Source organism: Homalodisca vitripennis, chromosome 4 (assembly GCF_021130785.1).
Source record: "Homalodisca vitripennis isolate AUS2020 chromosome 4, UT_GWSS_2.1, whole genome shotgun sequence".
In the NCBI taxonomy this organism is placed as follows: domain Eukaryota; kingdom Metazoa; phylum Arthropoda; class Insecta; order Hemiptera; family Cicadellidae; genus Homalodisca; species Homalodisca vitripennis.
In genome coordinates this window covers 203,855,606-203,870,724 of record NC_060210.1, presented here as the reverse complement: position 1 = coordinate 203,870,724, position 15,119 = coordinate 203,855,606, and the positions used below count along the sequence as shown (strand labels likewise).

At 37.3% G+C, this 15,119-nt stretch overlaps 1 protein-coding gene across 1 annotated transcript in view; it reads left to right on the top strand.

The window, feature by feature from the left end:
• LOC124360921 (lysosomal aspartic protease) overlaps positions 1 to 15,119 on the top strand; it is a 34,671-nt gene that overhangs the window by 8,109 nt on the left and 11,443 nt on the right. Inside the window, exon 5 of the mRNA XM_046814922.1 lies at positions 7,558 to 7,705. Within this exon, the coding sequence (XP_046670878.1) occupies positions 7,558 to 7,705 (148 nt within the window). The remainder of the gene's footprint in view (positions 1 to 7,557; positions 7,706 to 15,119) is intronic.

Genomic DNA, 15,119 nt, shown 5'->3' with positions numbered 1-15,119 from the left:
TTGTATTTTTCTTGGTTTTACTAGTAAAAATTGTCTGGATTGTTTACAATTAATTAAGTATTAAAATGCTATGCATTAAGTTCCTTGAGCTGCTGAACACTACATGCACAGCATGGTCAAATAATAAGGTTATTGTTGAAAAACTGTTTCTTTTATGTATGCATATATTTCCCAGTTTATTAGTGAAAGATGCCCTAAAATATTGATTTGTAAAGATGTTGCTTTTTGTGCATTACTTTTGTAATGGTTATCAAAAACACCAGCAAGGTCACAGATGTTTTTGCTTCAAAGATCACTGAAAGTCTCTCCTCAGCAGTAGACACTCTTCCTTGTAATCGTCAAATCTTTATATTATATTTGAGTATTCAGAACATGCAAGACAAGTTTAGTACACCTAGAATTTTCTGGAGTCGGGTTGTAAATTTCAAACACTTAATACTAACATATACTGGACTATAAAGGTATTGTAACTTTAACTGATCTACTTATAACTTTAACCAAGCGAATATTAGCTTGTTACAACAGTTTTTAAATTACTTTTGTATTTTGAGTAATATTTGACCATATTTTGACAGTCACATTATTTATAAATACGAGGGGTATTAGAAAAATAAGGTTCCCATGAATTTTTTAAATAGACAGCTCTATATTTCTACTTAGTGTTATACATATATTTAAAACTTAAAAGTTAAGCTATTTTTCCACATAATCACCGTTTCTGTCCAACACTTTTGTAGACGATGCTCGAACTTTTCTATCCCCATGTTGTAGAATTCTGCCGCCAATCCTATGAGGAATCGAGTAACCTCTTCCTTGACTTCATCATCGGTACTGAATCGTTGCCCACCCAAGTGTTCTTTTAATTTTCGGAATAAGTGATAATCACTTGGGGCTAGGTCTGGGCTGTAGCGGGGATGGGGCACAATAGTCCAGGCAACATTTGTCAGCAGTTCTTGAGTTTGACGTGAGACATGAGGTCGAGCGTTGTCATGGAGAAGCCTCACACCACTGGACAATCTTCCTCTCCGGCGGTTCTGGATCTTGCGTCTCAGTTTTATTAATGTGTCGCAATATCTGTCATAGTTTACTGTTGTTCCATGAGGCAAAAAGGCGATCAAATGCAGGCCCTTCCTTTCCCAAAAGACGGTTGTCATGACTTGAACTGAAGGCCGTCCACTTCGGTTTTCATCGTGAATTTCCATGCAGCCTTCACTTAATTCTCTACACCATTTCCGAACGTGTTGAACAAGTATGCAGTTTTCCCCATAAACTTCGATTAACTGACGATGAATTTCAATAGGTGAAATCTGTTTTGCATTTAAAAAACGTATCACAGCACGGATTTCGCATCTGGCGGGTAACAACAATATTGAGCTCCATCTTCGAAGGCAGCTAGGCCGTCGCTGTTGGAAGTAGGGAGGCGCGAGTGGTATGGATAGAGAGAGGGACAGCTGATGAGTAAGACAGTGTTGCCAGATTCCTCCCAACATATCGCATTCTTTCTCGGCGACATAGGGAACCTTATTTTTCTAATACCCCTCGTAACTGTTAAAACTAAATTGTAAAAAACCATTCATCTTATTGGTACCTAATAGGATATTTAAAATTATTTTTTTGGTGTGAAAATTTCATCGTCAGTTTGCTAGACACCCTGTTTAAAATTTTATTACCAGTAATAAAGATGGCCTGTTCGAAACAGATTAAGAACCAGCTGTAATGAGACTACAGAGTGTTAACCAACGAGGACAGAGATAAACTACAAACACTTTTACAAAGTTAACTGTATAGATTTTGGTTGTATAATTGTGACATATCTTATTTAAAAACTGCAAGTAATATGCATACAAAAGCTTTTTATTTTTTCTTGTAAAGTATGTACGTTTGAATATTTCAATGATGAGGTACAAGAAAAGCTTTTAAGAGGACTATAATTAGATCCCTGGTGAATAATTAAATGTTAGAGCTGGCTCTTAAAAGTTCTACCAAGACACACTCATGATTAAAATGTCGAATCATACTCAGAGTACTAAATATTGAGTGTACATGTACTGTACTGTTCTGTACTGTCTAGCTGTTCATTATTACTGGCACCAGTCTCAGAGTACTAAATATTGAGTGTACATGTACTCTACTGTACTATCTAGCTGTTCATTATTACTGGCACCAGTCTCAGAGTACTAAATATTGAGAGTACATGTACTGTACTGTACTATCTAGATGTTCTCGTTATTCCTGGCACCAGTCTTATAGTACTAAATATTGAGTGTACATGTACTGTTCTGTACTGTCTAGCTGTTCATTATTACTGGCACCAGTCTTATAGTACTAAATATTGAGTGTACATGTACTGTACTGTACTGTCTAGCTGTTCATTATTACTGGCATCAGTCTCAGAGTACTAAATATTGAGTGTACATGTACTGTACTGTTCTGTACTGTCTAGCTGTTCATTATTACTGGCACCAGTCTCAGAGTACTAAATATTGAGTGTACATGTACTGTACTGTCTAGCTGTTCATTATTACTGGCACCAGTCTCAGAGTACTAAATATTGAGTGTACATGTACTGTACTGTACTGTCTAGCTGTTCATTATTACTGGCACCAGTCTCAGAGTACTAAATATTGAGTGTACATGTACTCTACTGTACTGTCTAGCTGTTCATTATTACTGGCACCAGTCTCAGAGTACTAAATATTGAGTGTACATGTACTGTTCTGTACTGTCTAGCTGTTCATTATTACTGGCACCAGTCTCAGAGTACTAAATATTGAGTGTACATGTACTGTAATGACAAGATGTTCTCGTTATTCCTGGCACCAGTCTTATAGTACTAAATATTGAGTGTACATGTACTGTACTGTACTGTCTAGCTGTTCATTATTACTGGCACCAGTCTCAGAGTACTAAATATTGAGTGTACATGTACTGTATTGTACTGTCTAGCTGTTCATTATTACTGGCACCAGTCTCAGAGTACTAAATATTGAGTGTACATGTACTTTACTGACAAGATGTTCTCGTTATTCCTGGCACCATTCTTATAGTACTAAATATTGAGTGTACATGTACTGTACTGTCTAGCTGTTCATTATTGCTGGCAACAGTCTCATAGTACTAAATATTGAGTGTACATGTACTCTACTGTACTGTCTAGCTGTTCATTATTATTGGCACCAGTCTCATAATACTAAATATTGAGTGTACGTGTACTCTACTGTACTGTCTAGCTGTTCATTATTACTAGTACGGTGTCATTTAGACCTAAACCTCAACATCCAAAGTAAAAGTTTTCCTCCAACACCAAATTGCTCTACTACATAGTCCCCGTATTCTATGGTAAAAAGTTACACCATTTTGAGCGTCGGGTTTGGGGGTGAGGGGGGGGTGGAATTTGAAAAATCACTAGTTTTTTTAGTTTTTCGTAAATATTTCAAAAACTAAGCGGTTTATCCTAAACATTGTTATATACAAAAATGTTCTAACGTTAAATTTTAAATAAGAATGGTCCTTTTCATAATCACTCTAAATTGTACGGTTTCAAGAGTTACAGACGTGTAAATGTTATCTTTTTCGTAATTTTGATAATTTTTTTTTTAATAAGCTTCGTAAAAGAATGTTGCTATTTTCAGTGGCCGGTGGTATGTTAGTGATAAACCCTTGAAGGAACGACAACCACACCACCTTATCAAGGGGCACTCTTTTTTAAGGGAAAAGAGGCTTCCACAGGCCTAGGCCATATAAACCTGTGGTACGGAGAAACCCACCCCTGAACTTTCTACGAACATTGCAACATAAATTCACTTCTTAAGCATAAATATCTTTCAAATTTGGAATGTTTCAATGTCTTTATTAACTTCACTCATCATCCAGCACATTATCCTCCTCCTCTAGCTCGTCGTCTAAGATGTTATTATTGTCCATGTTATCACATGCTTGGCCTGAGCAATTGCTGCATATGCTAGTGCAGTTTTAGACCACTCCTTCTGCATTCACAATTAACGAACGCATTCATCTTTTGCAAGTACACATTATAAGGGACAGTAATTCCTGGGGGGCTGCAGGACGTGCTGTTGTAATTGGTGTCAGGTGGTCGCCAATCTTCTTCCAACCCCACTCGAAGTGGATCCTTATCTTCATTCAGCCACTGTTGTACCTGGTGGTAGGTCCTAAATGAATGCAGTCTGGACGCTCCTGAAGTGGGGGGTAGTGCATCCAACTTCAGTAATGCATGTATAGGCTGCTTTGCAATCGCTTTGAAGTAGGACTGGTAGCGGAGACAATCTAGATCTTCAGTGTTCTTAGCTCCTAACATTGCAAGTCGGAAGTAATTTCCTGCATCAGCCACTGCACTGGGGTCGGCTTTGGGGTTGTTGAAGACCAGAAGTTTTTTTCACGAAGAACGTTGTTGGCTTGAACTTTCCTATAAGGTGCAATTTTTCCCTTCTTATAGACAGCAGACACAGTGTCACATCCTGTGAAGGCGTAATGTAACCAGAAGTACATCTTTCATATCCCCAATGCCTTGCTGAATGTCAGAAATAATGTACACTTTTTCCTGGTGATTTCCTTTTTTAGGTACGACCATTTTCAGTTTATTCCCTGAAGGTGCGTGGACAGTCAACAGTACTAATAAGTCCGTGTCATCACCAATAACACACGTTTGAACATCTTTTCTTCGCTTCATCAATAGCTGTTAAGACTACTAATAGGTCAGCATCACCCGATGCTTGAAGAACTGTGCAACCACATTGTTGCAAGTGCGATGAAAGGAGGGTTATTAGACCCATCTTGTTTTTAGCACTAGCTAAAAATTCATTTTGATTTATGTTGACATGGATTGAGTCTTCTACTTTGACCACAATGTTGGAACGTGATCTTCGTAGGTGTTCTTGATCCTTTGTGTTACTTCGTTCGTAACCATCAAAAACAACAGTCGCTTTTCCATAATGAGTACATACGTAATCACTATATTGCTCGCAAATCGTTTAAATGTAGCAGGCTGTTGCCAGACAACACGATGTAGGAGGTGGCCTCCGTCATTTATATAGGGACACTTTCACTGGGTCATCGATGTTTGATGATTCTTTTGAATCTGAAAACCATGTCGTTGTTAATTTTCAACCGACTTCGTTATAGAGGCTAGAGACTTGACAGCAAACTTTCTTTTCATGTGTATTTTCTTTAAATTTTTTGTTTTCAATAGCTTTGATGGATATGGCTCCTATTTCAAATGCTTTTATCGCAGTTTTACGGTTTCATCACCTATAACCCCTGTTGACAAGGAAGAGAGTTCAGGTGATTTATAGAACGGATTATGTTCTTCAATCCAAGAAATGAAGGTTTTGCAAGTCCTTACTGTTTCTTTTTTGCCTTGCATCTCATAGCTCCACGTGCTGCTCTGAAGAGAGGCCGCGAACACCTGCAAACTCTTCCATTGCTTCGCACACCCCGAGAAACAGTCGGCATGGAATTGATCCAAGTGGCAATAGTTGTCGCTGTGATTCCTCTACCTCCAGTCAATCCACCAATGCTTTTTAAGGACCTCATCAAAACCTGTTCTATGGTCATATCACTCCATACTCCAGACCAAAACTTTTCAGTTCGTCGGATGGACCAAGTTTCGGCCCCGCGGTCCAAGGTCACTATGATGGCGGCCACGCCTGCTTGTACTACCACGTTTCTCCTAACAATTATTTTTTACTTTTTCAACCTTCTATGGTGCCTCTTAGCCTCTTTTTGACTATAATACTGTAGTATATTATTACTCTTTAATTAAATCATTTACTTATTTCTATATAGCTTTATTTGGAAAAAAAACTTAAAAATTATATTATTTTTATTTTTACACCGTCTGCAACTCATGAAACCGTAAATTTTACAGGGAAATATGCATAGGACATTTTTTGTTTAAAATTTCATGTAGAATATTTTTGTATATAACACTCTTTGTGCTAAACAGCTTAGTTTTCAACCAATTTCCCAAAAATCTAAAAAAACTACTAAATTTCCTACTTTTTCTCCCCCCTCCCCCCAAACCCGACGCTCAAAATGGTGTAACTTTTTACCAAACAATAAGAGGGTTATATAGAACAATTTGGAGTTGGAATAAAACTTTTACTTTGGATGTCAAGGTTAGGGGGCCTTTTTTTAGGTTAATAACACCGTACTATACTGCCACTAGTCTCATAATACTAAATATTGAGTGTACATGTACTGTATTGTACTGTCTAGCTGTTCATTATTACTGGCACCAGTCTCAGAGTACTAAATATTGAGTGTACATGTACTGTACTGACAAGATGTTCTCGTTATTCCTGGCACCAGTCTTATAGTACTAAATATTGAGTGTACATGTACTCTACTGTACTGTCTAGCTGTTCATTATTACTGGCACCAGTCTTATAGTACTAAATATTGAGTGTACATGTACTCTACTGTACTGTCTAGCTGTTCATTATTATTGGCACCAGTCTCATAATACTAAATATTGAGTGTACATGTACTCTACTGTACTGTCTAGCTGTTCATTATTACTGACACCAGTCTCAGAGTACTAAATATTGAGTGTACATGTACTCTACTGTACTGTCTAGCTGTTCATTATTACTGCCACTAGTCTCATAATACTAAATATTGAGTGTACATGTACTCTACTGTACTGTCTAGCTGTTCATTATTACTGCCACTAGTCTCATAATATTAAATATTGAGTGTACATGTACTCTACTGTACTGTCTAGCTGTTCATTATTATTGGCACCAGTCTCATAATACTAAATATTGAGTGTACATGTACTCTACTGTACTGTCTAGCTGTTCATTATTACTGGCACCAGTCTCAGAGTACTAAATATTGAGTGTACATGTACTCTACTGTACTGTCTAGCTGTTCATTATTATTGGCACCAGTCTCAGAGTACTAAATATTGAGTGTACATGTACTCTACTGTACTGTCTAGCTGTTCATTATTATTGGCACCAGTCTCATAATACTAAATATTGAGTGTACATGTACTCTACTGTACTGTCTAGCTGTTCATTATTACTGCCACTAGTCTCATAATATTAAATATTGAGAGTACATGTACTGTACTGACAAGATGTTCTCGTTATTCCTGGCACCAGTCTCAGAGTACTAAATATTGAGTGTACATGTACTCTACTGTACTGTCTAGCTGTTCATTATTACTGGCACCAGTCTCATAATACTAAATATTGAGTGTACATGTACTCTACTGTACTGTCTAGCTGTTCATTATTACTCGCACCAGTCTCATAATACTAAATATTGAGTGTACATGTACTCTACTGTACTGTCTAGCTGTTCATTATTACTGCCACTAGTCTCATAATACTAAATATTGTGTGTACATGTACTGTACTGTACTGTCTAGCTGTTCATTATTACTGGCACCAGTCTCAGAGTACTAAATATTGAGTGTACGTGTACTCTTCTGTACTGTCTAGCTGTTCATTATTACTGCCACTAGTCTCATAATACTAAATATTGTGTGTACATGTACTGTACTGTGAAGCTGATCTTGTTATTACACAGAATCATGGTGGGTGACGAGCCGTTCTGCAAGGATGGGTGTGAGGCCATCGCGGATACTGGCACCAGTCTCATTGCAGGCCCTGTGGCCGATTGCACTGCCATCAATAAAGCTATCGGAGCTACACCGATTATGGGTGGCGAGTATGTGGTAAGTCCAATTTGAGCCTTATCTAGAAAGAGAGAATTCTATTATCATTATGTAAATTTCTTTAACTTTTCAACATTAACCCTTTGCGATCGGTCGTCGACTATAGGTCGACCGCGGCAGTTTCGCTGAACGCTCGCATGTCGACAATAGGTCGACCGGATAATGTCACTGCTTGTTTGGCCATTTCTAACCTATCGCTGTTCGGTATTTGAGTTATTCAGTACTTTGGACTTCTATTTTGGTTACGTGAATGCTACGTTGATCTTTATTCACGATATAGGAGGCACTCAAGTTACCAAAAAACAAAGACATACATGGGCGACAAACTCGCCATGCCGACGATTTCATCCTTCAATCCCACCGGACTGCCTTGTTTGAAAAAAAGCCTTCATATGCAGGGGCAAAACTATTTAATGTTCTACCTGACGAGTTGAAGACTCAAGATTCAGCTACAATGAGAAGACAACTTCGAGAATGGCTAATCAATAATTCAATTTACACAATGGACGAGTTCATGACACATGCTGGAGGGACTCCTCAGCATTGACTACAAAATACCAGAAGAAACACTTTGTAAACCATCTTATTCTGGTTTCTATTCTGCCTGTCTTTCTTACTGTAACTTGACGCTTATTCTGTTCTTTATGATTATGATTAAAGTATTATTGATTGATTGGAAGTGAAAATAGAAGACCAATACAACTGACGTCTGCACTTGCGTCGTGTTTACAAATATGGCTGGTCCAAGTACAAGTTTTACTGACGATGACGAAATATTAGATGAATTAGATGATTGTGATAGTATTTTCAGTGAAATTAGTATCCAAAATGAAAAACAGATTATTGAAGAAGACCGTGATAGTGATTGTGAGTTGAATCATAGTGAAAATTCTTCTGAAAACATTGTGGTAAATGACGGTAACCTAGACGACGAAAGTGATGTGTTAGGATTGGAAACTGTAGGTAATGATAGGGAAGAATTTGATCAATTCGTGGATAATGTGATAGAACTAGGACAAGGAGATGCAAATAATAGAGGTAGGCCTAGGCCTGGACCAAGGCAAAATTATAATATATATATATATAATGTATTATATATAATATAATATAATGAATAACATGTATTTGATGAGATCCTAGTGCCTTTTCACCTGTATTCATGTAGTTTTGGTTTATTACATATGTATAAAAAAATTAAAATTATTTTGAATATTTTTATACTTTTTTATATTTTTTAAATGTTACTTAAAGTCATAAAAAAATACTATAAAATAATGTAAATATTCTTTTTAGGTTATTTACATTGATATATAAAGAGAAATAAATAGAAAAGTTACAGAAAAAGGGATTTAAAAATTGCATTTGTGTATTTGTCAAAAAACTGTAAACTAACAGAAATTAAATACGACCTGAGGACAGTCGAAGCAATTTTTATTGAAACCTCCAAGGGTTAGTAGTAGATATTTAAATAATTAATACATTGTCATTGGGTGTTTGTTTGTGGAAGTAAAAAGTTTATCGGTTTATATAATCTTCAAAGTAAAGAAACTTTTTTAAAAAAAACCTCACTTAGATGGTTAGATGTCAATCAATATACCTGAAATCAATAATGATCGCTGGATCATATATCACCTCCAAGCACCAAACCCTGAATTTATAGCTTGCCATCCTTGGACACTGTTAACAGGACAGCAAATCCAGCATCCTAATTCACATGGTGAGATGTAGACAATAGACAATAGGCTTTATTTGTACATTCTTAGAGAATTACAATTGCATCAAAATAAAAGTATAATTCAGGGATAATACATGTATAGTTTTAATTGTCAAGATTCCATTGAGTTTTCCAATTTATGAACACTTCAATTGTGTAAAATGGATGATGCAACAACCATCTTCTTAGCTCTCTCTTCATGGCATCGCTACTGCTCTGTGATTTGATGTCTTCAGGCAGGACATTAAAAAGCTTAGATCCCATGTACGATGGCTTCTCTGAAAACAGCGATCATTATTGATTTCAGGTATATTGATTGACATCTAACCATCTAAGTGAGGTTGCTGGATGTCACTCCCTCTATTTAAGGACATAAGCTCCTTTTCCTGGCAATGCAAGTGTAATTAGAATAAATATTTGGATTTTTCTCAATGATTAACTCCAACTTTTGCAGTACATGGTAGGAGTTGGCTGTCCAGTTACAAATGATCAATGGGCGATCTTGAGTTTCAGGAGATACATTGATTAGTACAGTATTAGCCAAAATAAACAGTACTGGAATGATAATATTTTATTATAATAAACACAGTAACATTGCCTATAGATTTTACCAATAAATACAAGTCAAAGAAAGCAAAATTGGTTATACTCGGGTATTAACATGTTCAATATGACCCCCGTTCAGTTTGAGGCAACACTCGTACCGTTGTAGGTTTTGTATCATTTTTATGAATAGGGGTTGTTCCATTCTCCTAATAATCATGGTTATTTTTTCTTTGAGTTGAACGATGGTAGATGGTGGGTCCTCGCGGAAAATGTTTTCTTTCCACATTCCCCAGACGTAGGCGTCCGGTGTTGTAAGATCTGGGGAGTGGGCTGGGTAAGAAAAGTTTGTTCTAAGGGAAATGAGACAGTTGCCAAAGGTTTGTTGGAGGAAAGCAATGTTGTAAACGGCAGTGTGACTGGTTGTGCCATCTTGCTAGAACCACTGTGAATTGAACGGCATGTTTCGTGCACAACAAAATCTCCTGAGGTCTCTCACAAACCGATCAAGAATAGCCCTATATCGATACTGTTTTACAATAAGAGTCTCTCCATTGTTGCCTTCATAAAACATTTTGGTCCCACTATACCCCTCCCAGACACAGCGCACCAAATGGTTACACACTTACTATGCTGTGGCCTCTCTACAACAATGTCAGGACGTTCAAATCTAAGGAGACGTGTTGCCTGCTTGTTTATGAAACCATTAAGGTGCACATGACATTCATCTGTAAACCACACATCACTCAGAAACTCAGGTTCTTCATAGCATATTGCTAACATTGAAGCACAGTACTGAACTCTGGCTAATTTGTTTCTACAGATGAAAGGTTGTCCAGTTTCTATCCTGTAGGGAAAACCACCATTCCATGAACATTCTTTGCATTGACATATTGTTAATATTCAGTTTAAGAGAAGCTCGCATTATGCTTCTTTTCGGTGACTGTAACACTTGCTGCAACACTCTTCCATGGTTTTCTTTTGTACAGACAGTAGTTGGGCAACCTGAAAAGCCCTTTCGCTGTGTCAAAACACTACCTGTTCTTCAAAATGTTTCAACACTATGAATCACAGCATTACTAGGCGGGTTTCTGTGGAAATGTTCCTGAAAACGTAAATGCAATGTATGACAAGCTTGGTCCACCCTCACGTCCAATTCCATATGAGCGAAAATAATGCTCTAGGATAAAAAATTTCTCTACCGTTGTTAGCACCATGTTAGCAAAAACTAACCTCAAATAAGAAAGATGTAATGAAAACGAAGCCGTGGCAAAAATCGACAATTGAATCAGCTGATCGAGAAGGCAACTACAGCTGATACAGTTTCAGTACTGTTTATTATGGCTAATACTGTATATGATAAAGAGTGTTGGACTTTTTCCTTACTGGCCTAATAAAAAGGTGGAATATTTTATAATTTGTGTAAGGAGATAGGATGAAGATATAGCTGTGTAAAGCTATGACCTTCTTAGTTGTGGTCCTTCCTCCAACTGACGTAATAACGAGTTAGGAATATTTTATAATTTGTGTAAGGAGATAGGATGAAGATATAGCTGTGTAAAGCTATGACCTTCTTAGTTGTGGTCCTTCCTCCAACTGAGGTAATAACAAGTTAGGAATATTTTATAATTTGTGTAAGGAGATAGGATGAAGATATAGCTGTGTAAAGCTACGACCTTCTTAGTTGTGGTCCTTCCTCCAACTGAGGTAATAACGAGTTAGGAATATTTTATAATTTGTGTAAGGAGATAGGATGAAGATATAGCTGTGTAAAGCTACGACCTTCTTAGTTGTGGTCCTTCCTCCAACTGACGTAATAACGAGTTAGGAATATTTTATAATTTGTGTAAGGAGATAGGATGAAGATATAGCTGTGTAAAGCTATGACCTTCTTAGTTGTGGTCCTTCCTCCAACTGAGGTAATAACAAGTTAGGAATATTTTATAATTTGTGTAAGGAGATAGGATGAAGATATAGCTGTGTAAAGCTACGACCTTCTTAGTTGTGGTCCTTCCTCCAACTGAGGTAATAACGAGTTAGGAATATTTTATAATTTGTGTAAGGAGATAGGATGAAGATATAGCTGTGTAAAGCTATGACCTTCTTAGTTGTGGTCCTTCCTCCAACTGACGTAATAACGAGTTAGGAATATTTTATAATTTGTGTAAGGAGATAGGATGAAGATATAGCTGTGTAAAGCTATGACCTTCTTAGTTGTGGTCCTTCCTCCAACTGACGTAATAACGAGTTAGGAATATTTTATAATTTGTGTAAGGAGATAGGATGAAGATATAGCTGTGTAAAGCTACGACCTTCTTAGTTGTGGTCCTTCCTCCAACTGAGGTAATAACAAGTTAGGAATATTTTATAATTTGTGTAAGGAGATAGGATGAAGATATAGCTGTGTAAAGCTACGACCTTCTTAGTTGTGGTCCTTCCTCCAACTGACGTAATAACGAGTTAGGAATATTTTATAATTTGTGTAAGGAGATAGGATGAAGATATAGCTGTGGAAAGCTATGACCTTCTTAGTTGTGGTCCTTCCTCCAACTGACGTAATAACGAGTTAGGAATATTTCACAGTCCGTATAAGTAAAGAGGAAGAAGATACCGCTGTTAAAAGCTAAAATATTCTGTGTCTGAGATCTCTTAGTGAATGTGTAACTGAAAACACTGATGACAATATTAACCCTCTCCCGCTCGCATTTCCAGGCGCTCACGGTGCTTCTAACCTCAATTAGTTCGCTCTGCCGGTCGCGCTCGGTAAAAATACGCGGCACCTCAACTTACACACGTTCTGTCATTGTAATTAACTATAATTATATATATTAATTATTTACTATATATCGGTTCAATGAAGTTGACTGTACGAGACCAGGGAGGGGCACACGGACAGCTGGGCACCAGTGGCGCGGGATTGTTTGTTGCGCAGTTACTTGGTGAAGGTCATTGTCTGGCTCGCCGTCACTGCCACTGTGATCACTCCGAACTACATTCTCAATGCCACCAACCATTTCACAAGGCTCTGGTACATCACTACACTCACTTGAATCGTCGCAATCACTACTAATAACGAGATTGATTTCACTGTCACGAATTGTACGACTACAACCCGCCATTGTTTCCACACAACTAATACAAATAGCAAAATAATGGAATAAATCTACTGTAAAAGTAAATGTAAAAGTGAATGGTCTCCTGATAGCAAACAACCCGTAGTAGTACAACATATTGCTACTCGAGAGCAGCACTTATTGGCTCTAGTAGATAAAGCAGTGCGTGCCGATCTGTGCCGTTTAAGCTGCAGTTGCTATGTGGTGGCCGTGCCGATTCATGCCTTGTGAGCGGGAGAGGGTTAAAACCCCATCTTATATAGATATTGTTAAAACCGTACTTCCAAATGTCTTAGGAATAGAATATACCTAGATGTAAATAACAAAAATGTTGAAGTAAGCCTAGGCTGTATTAGTGAAAAGGACACTTCTACACTTCTAGGACTGAAACCTGTCCTTTGGTTGCAAGTGATGATGTTTCTCCCTTAAAGATAGAAAATAAGTTAAACAAAGATTGATAAGCTGTTGGGCCTACAAGGAAAAATTTAGAAATAAAATAGAAAATTCGGACAGTAATCTGACACCCAGAGTCATCCAAATACAAGAAGAAATACTCTATTCTAATCGGGACAGGTGATAGTGACTGATCGAACGTTCTAGGTGCTAACAAGGCTTGGTTTCATTTGAGCAAATGGTTATGGATTGTACCTGCTGGTCCATAAATGTAACACTAAAGCGTTTTTTATTCAGAAACACGCAAACTCTCGGTGTAACTTAGCTCCTAACTTGTCTAATGTTTAGTCTACTAATGTTTTTCCTCCTGGCCTAAACTCCCAAACTACTAAAGCTAGGCCCTAAGTTAAATAAGCCTACGATAAAATTATAGTTCAGACAAGGTAATAGCCTTGATAAATGTTCAATGTCTAAGGACAAAAGTGGAGGTTCTATACTAGACCAAATAAACTGTGCGTCTCAGAGCATTGGTTAGTTGAATGTGACATCGATGTATACACCCAGATTGAAGATTTAAGTTTGGCGGATACCTTTTGTAGACAGGTACATCAAAATAGAGGCACAGCAGTTTATATAAAAAATTATCTTAGATGTAAAAAAATTAACTTTGAAAAATTTTTTAAAGAACTAACTTAAGAAATTGTGGCTAATAATTATCATCATGTTGATTTACCACTCTCCTGATGGTGATTTTGATGAGTTTATGCAACTTCTGGGTAAATGTTTTACTCTTATTTCTTGAAATAAGAAAAAACTTGTGGTCTGTGGCAACTTTAATGTACACCTGGAAGAACAATCACTAGAAGAGAACATTTTTTAAAATATGCTCATAAGTCATGGCCTACACATCTCAAACAGACTACCCACAAGAGGCACAGCGTGTCTGGATTCCATGGCTACAAGTTTAGATTCTTGGGATTACGAGGTGGAGGCCGTTGAGCCTATGACAATAAAGTCAAGCTTGGGAAAAAAAGCCAAAGAAGTCTCATGGCATGATAAGTAGTTTTTAAAAGCGTGTCATCAAGGATGAACAGCTGCCTTTACTAAGGAGGGCTCTAAGAAACGTAAACTGACCAATTGAAGTGAGTGACCACTATTTACCTTAGCACTCCTTGGATAGATTTCTTCAAACCTTTAATTACATTTTTTAAATAATATTTCCCTTAAAACCTGGTTAGAAAAATCCAGGAAATGGAACTAAATGTCAGATGAAAGATAAATCTTGATATACAGGAGACTTACACAGACTTAAAAACTTAGTAGTTCTTCTAAATGACCATTTCAAATCAGCAGTGGTACCAAAAGGCCGTGATGAGTACTATGAATTATATTGTAAAACAAACAAACTGTACAGACTGGAAGTAACAAAAGCTAAGAAGACCCTCAACACTCACACCTCCAACATGTATAAAGCTGTCTGGAACATATAAACCACAAAGTCCAGACAACATAAACAATTTCTTCATAGGGACTGTTGAAGAGATAGTGACAAACCTTCCTGAGGTGGACACTCAACAAGGCTTCAGGAGTAGACGTTCCACAACCACCGCCTTATTATCCATAGCATCAAAGATAATGGAGGTTTTAAGGC